Source organism: Phaethon lepturus, unplaced genomic scaffold (assembly GCF_000687285.1).
Source record: "Phaethon lepturus isolate BGI_N335 unplaced genomic scaffold, ASM68728v1 scaffold26585, whole genome shotgun sequence".
Classification (NCBI taxonomy): Eukaryota; Metazoa; Chordata; class Aves; order Phaethontiformes; family Phaethontidae; genus Phaethon; species Phaethon lepturus.
In genome coordinates this window covers 1-8,780 of record NW_010538770.1, presented here as the reverse complement: position 1 = coordinate 8,780, position 8,780 = coordinate 1, and the positions used below count along the sequence as shown (strand labels likewise).

The 8,780-nt window shown below is 48.2% G+C and overlaps 1 protein-coding gene across 1 annotated transcript; it reads left to right on the top strand.

Moving 5' to 3' along the window:
• Positions 1 to 7: 7 nt before the first annotated feature.
• ARF6 (ADP-ribosylation factor 6) lies at positions 8 to 1,133 on the top strand. Its single transcript, XM_010286941.1, has one exon. It carries the CDS (start codon positions 85 to 87, stop codon positions 610 to 612), a length of 528 nt encoding a protein of 175 aa, XP_010285243.1. The 5' UTR covers positions 8 to 84; the 3' UTR covers positions 613 to 1,133.
• Positions 1,134 to 8,780: the final 7,647 nt, after the last annotated feature.

Sequence of the window (8,780 nt, the reverse complement as noted above, 5' to 3'; positions counted from 1 at the left end):
CCGCGCGGGCTGTTCGGGTGGGTCGGCGCTTGTCCCTCCGCTCCCCCCACCCCGGAGGCGCCGGGCCCCTTGGATGCCGCCGAGATGGGGAAGGTGCTGTCCAAGATCTTCGGCAACAAGGAGATGCGGATCCTGATGCTGGGTCTGGACGCGGCTGGTAAAACCACCATCCTGTACAAACTAAAGCTGGGCCAGTCTGTCACCACCATCCCCACCGTCGGCTTCAACGTGGAGACGGTTACTTACAAAAACGTCAAGTTCAACGTGTGGGATGTCGGGGGCCAGGACAAGATCCGTCCTCTCTGGAGGCACTACTACACGGGCACGCAAGGGTTGATCTTTGTGGTGGACTGCGCCGATCGCGACCGCATCGACGAGGCCCGCCAGGAGCTCCACCGCATAATCAATGACAGGGAGATGCGGGACGCCATCATCCTTATCTTCGCCAACAAGCAGGACCTGCCGGATGCCATGAAACCCCATGAAATCCAGGAGAAACTGGGCCTGACCCGAATCAGGGATAGGAATTGGTACGTGCAGCCCTCCTGTGCTACTACAGGGGATGGACTCTATGAAGGGCTGACATGGTTAACGTCCAATTATAAATCCTAATGAGTGAATAACTATTTAGTCTACAAAGAATTAAAGAAAAAAAAAAAAAACCCACATGGCTTTCCGGAAGAATGATTCTCTACTGAAAAGTAAGACAAAAGCATCCATAGGATTATGATCACCTTTCTCCAGTTACCACCCTTTCCTTCTGCACACTTGACTGGATTCCTGTTTTAACTCTTTTTGCTTGGCGTTAGGATGCTCTAATCTCCGAATGTGACATGAACACAAGCACTAGATGCTATGGCAGACTTCCAGCAAACAGGGGAAAGACACATTGTAGACTTGCTAAGTAACTTTTTTTTTTTCCTCTTGATAGCCCTTAAGATGGTTTGATTTATTTTGGGGGATGGTTGGGGGAGGGGTACCATTTTCAGTGTATGCTTTCTGATTCTACTTTTTTGATTATATTTTTTTTTCTTCTATCACTTGCTGTAGATTGCTACTTTTTTGCATTCATGCAGAATATGTTGATAGGTCTACTTCATCTAGTAAACTGAAAATTATTGCTTAAAATCAAACTGCAGTCTGTCTTTTTATATTAAGGACTTTTTTTAAAGTTCTGTTAATCTGTAACTAAATAGTGACTTTCAGTCTGTCTTCATATCTCAGACTAATAACGAAATGAATACTTGCCTACAGTGGCAGATAGTGAGAATACCATTGTAACATGTTCAAAGTGCATATCAGGCGTAATGTTAACTAGGTAATGTAAGAACCGCTTTGAAATGTCAGCTGTGAAGTTCTGAACCATACATCATGCATGAGAAGGGATGCAAATAAGTTCCCCATACTACATAGCAACCATATAGCAAATAAGACATGAATGATGTAATAGTTCCAGGGTAGATACTGTTCAGTTTTTGTCTTGCATTGCAAACTTAAAAACTGCAGCTAAACATCATTTACTACTCCTGTCAGTCTCCAGTTCAATGCAAGATAGGTTTTTTCCAGAAAATGCAGCAATAACGCGTAAGCATTGCAACAAGTTTTACTTTAAATCAGAGATGTTTAGGCAAAAATCTAACACTGACTTGCCTGTCTTGCGATCGAGACAAATTGCTTTAAATCTCAAGACAGTTGAAGACATCTAAATCTTAGAAGTCTTTCTGATTCTTTCTGACGTGCATGTAGTGGAGAAGGAAAACTTTTTTTTTTCTTTTCCATTTTGTAGACTTCCGAAGGGGCAAGTTCCGTGCTAAGCTTTAACTGAGCTTGGTAATTCTGACATCTGAATAATAGCCATTTTGAGGAAATCACTTCTTGGTTTAGTTTTCCAGGACTCGACTGAACTCATGCAAGCAGTTGCAGTCTTCGCCATCTGTCTTGGTAGCCGGTTGTTGCTGTAGTCCTGTAGGAGGGGAGCGATGTTGGATGTCTGAAGCCCATTGAGTAACTACTAATGAGAGCGGGGAGGGGAGAGAGAGAGAGTATACGACTATGAATGTAAACTTCCATAATTAGTTCTTAAAGGGCAAGCAGCTCATTTGCTGTATCACAGTTTGCAGGTGTGACTGGCAAAAATAAACCAACCCACCCAGAACAAGTATTAGTATGAAAACTCAATCAAGTATTAATGCTGAGTGCAAAAAACATTAAAGCAGCTGGTTCTTATTCAGCCTTAAGGATTAACTTCAGATTTCCTCAAGGAGTTAAAATCTATTGGGGAATTCTAGGAATGTATGCTACAAAACCAGAAGAAAATGTCTTTTTTTTTTTTTTTTTTTTTCCTTTCCTTTCCCCACAAGGATATGAGTTTTACATGAAATTGGGGGCATTACACTATATTTCTGCAGTGGTGACTCTGCATGCTAAGTACATTGTATATGGAGCTCTTACCAAAGATGTACGGAAAGATAAAAATACTGAATTCACTTCTGCAGTTGAATGCTTTGGACCACTTAAAAGTTCCCCTTAGAATATGGTTCCAAAAGACTTATCTTGATGTGGGTTGCAAATGGGACTGAATGGGTTCTTGATGCTAGAAGATAGAGCATTGACTGACTAAGCCTTCCGAAGTTAAAGAGAGTCTGCAAAAGCTTAATGTAGAATAACTCTTAAATCTAAACTCTAAAGAAGAGGAGGTGAGATCTTTTTTTTCACTCAAGGATTTTTGCCAGTGGAATATCATTGCTCTATTTTCTAGCCACTTTTTTTTTTCCTGTTGATGTAACTGAACAAATAGTGTGGTGGTATAAAGACTAAAACCACAAGAATATGATTTCTGTTTTCTTCTGGAGCATAAATAAAATAGCCAAGCACAAAGTAAATGCCTAAACTGGAAAACTTGAAGCTCTATTAACGGTTCTTGAACTTTCTTAAATCTATCTCAGTCAACATGAAAACTTCAACAACTTCATTTTTCGTCTAAGTTGATTTACTGTGTTTTTTCTTCAAGTGCTGGGGCAGACTTCTTTGCTAGACTTTGCATTAAGTTGAATTCACAATTTTGTATTTCCTTAGTAACTTTGTTATTCTGTTTTTGTAGGTGAAAGGAAACTGATTATGCTTCTGAATTTTTTTTTTAATGTCTTTTGGGGGGGGAGAGAAAGTTACTGAAACATGTGGCAGAGACGTCAAAAATAAATGGCTATTGCTACTGAAAAAAAATACAAAGGTTTCACTTTTAACATGTCCTTTATAGATTGTAGCTGAACCTCACCACGAACTAGTGGCCATCAGGCAGTAAACGCAGCCTGTAGGATAAAGTGGCAATCTGTAAGAAATCCTATGATTTAAAAACTAATCTGGAGTTTAAGTGCATCAATTTGTGTTCATGTGAATTTATGGAGTAAGTTTTGAATGGCGTTAATCGTGTCTGATAAGTGAATGAGTTTGTAGACTGTGATCTCCCTGACTAAAGTAAACAGGAATTTTATGTTCTCAATATGGCTGTAGTGTTGGTAAAGAACTAATAAGCAGAAAATAAAGCAATTATACAGCGGAGCTCTCCTGGTATGTTACTTATATTTAATTATGAGAGAAATAGAAAGGGGAAATACGGTGCTGGAGTAGAGCATTCTGCCAACATAAAGAGGTCTCTGTTCTGTATCTCACAGTTTTGAAAGCCCGTCTGTAATTCCTTTGAGACTCAAATTAGTGACTATTTTTATAAGTGGAAGGGATGATACTTCTTTAATACTCCCACTTGCAGTTAACAATCTTTAGCAACCTTCAGTGTCAGATTTATACTGCCTCGGTGCCAGCCCCATGTAACTTGGGAAGGTGACCAGCTCCGTGAGAGGGCACGGAGGGACTGTTGCTGAGCAGGACGGTGCTGTGTTTCACGGAAGAAATTACTTGGTCGGAAAGGGAAGATCGGTCGGAAAGGCCAGTGTAGAAAACGCATCGCTGGACAGAAGGGTCGGTGCGTGAATAGGGGTGCTCATGGAGTGACAGATGTGAAGTTGGGACGTCTTGGATGCCTGAATAGGGCAGGAGCGAGCCGATAAAAGGACTTGGGCAGGTGCAGCGGGGAACGCGTTGGGGGCCGGGGCCCGAGCCGCAGGCTGGGGGAGCGGGCTATGGTTACTGCAGCAGCTGCCGTCCTGCGGCCCGAGGAGCCGCAGCGAGGTTACAGGAACCACCCACCGACCCCAGCCTGAACCGGGCTGCCAGGCTGCTGGGGCAGGGCCTTTGCTGGCAGAGGGGACGGCGGAGGTTTGGAGGTAGCTCCCAGCACCCACGACTGCAGGTGTGAGGCCAGGCGTCAGCCGCTCGGAGCTGTCTCCGTGTCGCAAAGCTCTCAGGAACCGCCAGGAAACATTACGCAGCCAGGTGGGAGTACCTGGGTGCGGGGGCGGTGGGTCCACCGCAGCTGCAATCCTCTGCGAAGCCTCTTTCTTCCAGGGTATTTAGGCTAGGCTCGGTCTACCTGAATGTCAGTTAAGGGTGTGGCTGTGTAAATGAACTTACTCTGACTTAATTAAACTACTTAGAGTTTGGAGACAAGGCTCCAGAAGAGTAAACTCATGTCTCTTTCATTGTAGTAGTTAGTCATTTTTCAAAATGTCAGCACTTATCGTTTTAAATCAGACCTTTGTTACAGCAGCAGTTAGCGTGAGTCCCGAGCGCGCCCTTCCCGAATCGCGCCGTGACTCACGCCTCAGCAGGGCTTTTTTCCCCAGTCACAGGGCCATGGTCCTTATGGACAGGGTTCGGAAAAAATGTCCCTGCCATCCCTAATTGGAAATTAACCCTGCTAATACAATAGTTCTCCCAAAAGAATGTATTTTGGTTTAAAATAAAATCAGTTGCATCGTCAAAACAGCTGGCTGGAAGATCTGTGATAGCCGGTCGCTTCGCTGATGGACCTGAGCGTTATATCCCTTGTCGCTGGGAACTGGGAATGGGAGAAGTGACTGCTGGGAGTGTAGAACTTGCTCTGGAGTGTGGAAGCAGCCTTGGCGTGGGCACCGTGACTCAGACTTCCCACTAGCGCACGGTTGTGCTTTTTATCTTGGATACGTTTCTAATATCTGTCCAGCCTGAAGGGCTCGGTACGTGGAATCTGAAATCACCTCGGCTTTGGCGCTTTCTGGAGGAAAAAAAAAAGGCGCTTCCCCCTCGCCGTGCGGGGAAGTGTCAGCTTTCAAGGGCTGCTGGTGAGTTAGTGGCACCTCCACTTACTAGTTCTGTTCCTCTTCTGATGTCCTAAGCACGACTCCGGCACCAACGCTGCTCAAATCTGTGACTTTCAGAATTATGTCTAAGCAGTGGCTTTCAGGACTTCAGGCTGAGGTGGATGACTTGAGCACCGCAATCCATCTCGCTTTCAAAATTTGGAGCACCGCGAAGAGCAGTGTAATTTTAGCCCTGCCGTCAGTTCTGAAGGGGTGAAGCGGGTGAGTCAGAGCCCCGTGGTGCTCGGCGGCGAGGGGTGCGTCCCCGACAAGCGCCGGGAGCCTGTGTGAAAGGCGGCTTTTTATAGGCGGTAAACTGGGTATGTGGTGTGTTGTCCAGGAAGTTGCTCTTCTCTTGCTTAAGAACAGGTATCTCTGGCCTCCTTAAAAAAGAGAGGAGGGGAAAGAAAAAAAAAAAGAAAGATGTGAGTCATCTTCTGAGTTCTCCAGCCTCAGAGTCTCGCAGCAGTTTAACAGGCTCAGGCCCTTGCTTCACCTCAAGAGAAACATTTTCCATTCCAGAGGATGCACTTCACTCCTCTGTTACTCATTTCTTTAGTTGCATCTTCTAGCACAGCGTTAGCTAGAGAAAATACTTAAGCAGGATTTAATGGGTGTCTGTTTTGTACGACGTGGAAATTGATAACGCTTCAAAACTGATAACACTTGAAACGCTTCTTTTTCCGTAGTATTCAGACGAGTGCAACCTCGAGGTGGTACCAGCAGCAACTCCTGGCTCCCCTTGTGCCCCAGCTGCCCTTCAGGCTTGGTGAAAACTCAGTGGCTAAAAAGAGAAGAGAAGGAAGCCGAGGTGTAGATAACAAGCTGAACTTGTGTCTGTGCCTAGAATGGATTCCTTGTTTGAAATATAATGGGGGTAACGCTGCCTGGGCCAAGCATCGGCTTCATACCGGAGTTCCTTTCTGGTGGAGCGGGAGGGGAGCGGCGGTTTTCTCTCTCATAGTTGCAGGAGATGAAAACTTGTGGAAAGCTGCAGCAAAGCACTGTGTGCTATCCCAGCCAAAACCAGGACAGCTGCGTTGGATGCCGACAGCGAGCGACCCCGAGACAGCTCACGCTGCACTCGGCGGTCCTGCGCCAGCCCTCGGCATCTGCGCTTGCGGGAGAGTGGGACAGGTGGGGTGGGCTGGCTGGCGGACCGCGGTGGCAAGGGGAGCGTTCTCCTCGGCTTAACTAGGACCAGTCGAGAAGACTAGACTGCTCTTTGTGTGCCTGAGCTGCAGCGACGCTTGTCCCCGAGCCCGCGAGGGTCCCTCGGAGGAAGACGTATCGCAGGGAACGGGGCAGGCGGCCAGCCTGCAGCCCCTGCCTGGATCATCGCTGCTGGCGACGGAGTGCGGGAGAGCGTCCGGGGCCGACGCCAGCCCCGAAACACCCCGGTGTTCACTTGAAGCGGGTATTCGAAGAACAAGCGAGCGCTGGGGTAAGGCTGCAAGGTGGAACGACACGGGTGCTGACAGCTGCTAACTTGGAAGTAACGTTTGCTTAGCATACTTTCTCAGAAGGAGACTTTGCACTTTGGAAGTCTGGAACGTGGGATTGCGTAGTCCTCGTGCTGTTAATATTTGCTGTTTTTGCCCTGAGGAGCTTTCTACATTTTCCTTTGGAAAACAGGGGGCTATTGTGGAGCAGGCTCTAACCCCATGGCTGTTAACTTTCAGCTGCTGCCCGTCAGCGGGCCGAGGTGCGCTCGTGCAGTTATCCCATTAGCTTAACATCTGCCAGAACGCCCTTTCCCCACAGGGGCTGGATTAGTCTGGAACTGACCCAGCTCTCCGGGAAGCTTTTCCTATCACGTACTTGTGGCTTTCAATCTGCTGCCCTTAACTGTAACCAAACCCCGCGCCTGTCTCGCCGTAGAGCAGGAAGCTTTCGCAAGCAAAGCAGTGATTTGGCTCTACCTTTCCCTCCAAAGCGAGTCTGTCTGTTTAAGTGTTCAAACTGCATCGTGTTTAAATGCTCAAATTACATCCTATATATCACGTAGATACTCATACTTTCGATCTAGAGGGTTATTTTGGCTGCCATGACCTGCACTGGACCGGTTTTCACGTCAACAAAAAAAAAAAAAAAAAAAAAAAAGGCATTTCAAGGAGGAGGCGAGGGGCAGCAGCGGGACAGGATTTTGATTTCTTGTTGCTGCCTACAAAGGTTCGGGACAAACTTCCCCCGCACCTGTAGCTGGAAGACGAGCCAAGCTCAGCAAGGGCCGACGTGAAAGTCGCTGGTGTCCAGCGCTGCACTGTGGAAGGCGCTGAATCGCTGCCAACGAGCTGTCCCTGGACCTCGCTCTGGCTCATCTTACAACCTTGGACTAGTTAATGAATTCAAAGTCCTCCAGCCCTTGCCTCCAAGCATCTTGAGTACGTGGCGTGTGAGCCAGGGTGGCCGTCGGCCGGGCTGGGACGCTGGCGGCCGGGCGCTGGCGGTGCTCCTGGGCCGCTCCCGCCACTCTCCTGCAGCTGCAAAGGCACCTTTTTGCCTCAGACCTGCTTCTGGCCATGTTTGCTGCAGCTTTCTGGATGCCGGACTATTTCAAACCAGGGCAGTGATATGTTCTCCCTTAAATAATGCTGTCTGCAGCCTTGCAGCTGCAATCTCAGGATCTCAGCTCTTGCCTTACCTGTTTGGCTGGTACCTAATGAAGAAATTACTTTCTGCATTTTTACCCTTGATATGATGTTACACTCTTAAACACAGTACCAAAGCTTCCCGGCTTTTGTTTCCATGGTTTACGACGGAGGCTGCATCCCCGCCATGAGGACAAGCTGCAGCTTTTCCACCTTGTTTGAAGCTGCCCATGGGTTTCCTTCAGCCAAGGCCTGCAGGTCACAGGCTGAAAGCCCTTGCTCCAACGCTATGCTCGCCTTTGCTCATGGTGGCCTCTTCGCCGTGCCGGTGCTCCCCCCGCCCCACCGTGCCGTGCGGGAGGAAGGGGCCGCACAAGTTCTCCTTCCCCTCTTCCAGGCTCTCCGGCAGCTTCTGCTGCTGCTCCTGGTCCTCCCGGAAACGCTCCGCGTAGTGAAACTGGTTAATCACGTTGATGCTGGAGCAGTGCTGGCATCCGAGCGGGATCTGTGGGTTAAGTCGTTCAGCCCAGCGTTTGCCAACTTCTCGGCAGCCTGATGCATTCAGCGGCCGGGCTGCTCTCGGGCCCTCGAAAGAACTGGAGTTTCCCAACACTTGAGGGTGTTACGAGTTGGCGTTCTCCTCCGAAGCTCTCAGCTTCCTCCTCTCTTGGCCTGCTAATGAACCGCCGGCTGCTTAACGCCGAGACCCAGAATATTTTGCTGCCGGTTCCGGTAGTCCGGAGAGGAGGCTCGTGGCAAGCAGGCTTGCTCCCGAGCTCTAACACACCTCCCAGCGACCGCCTTTAAAAAAAGAAGGTGCTATTTCAGGCATTGGATCTGTGGACGTGTTTAACATCTGCCAACTCCCCAGCATCCCCAGGTTGCCAAAAATGTGTGCGGCGGCACTACGGAAGGCTCCGTGGCAGCCGCGTGGGTACGAACCAGCCTGCTTACA

What these genes read in the sequence shown, in the direction of transcription:
- ARF6 (XM_010286941.1), top strand. Translation starts at nt 85, where the DNA reads ATGGGGAAGGTGCTGTCCAAGATCTTCGGCAACAAGGAGATGCGGATC.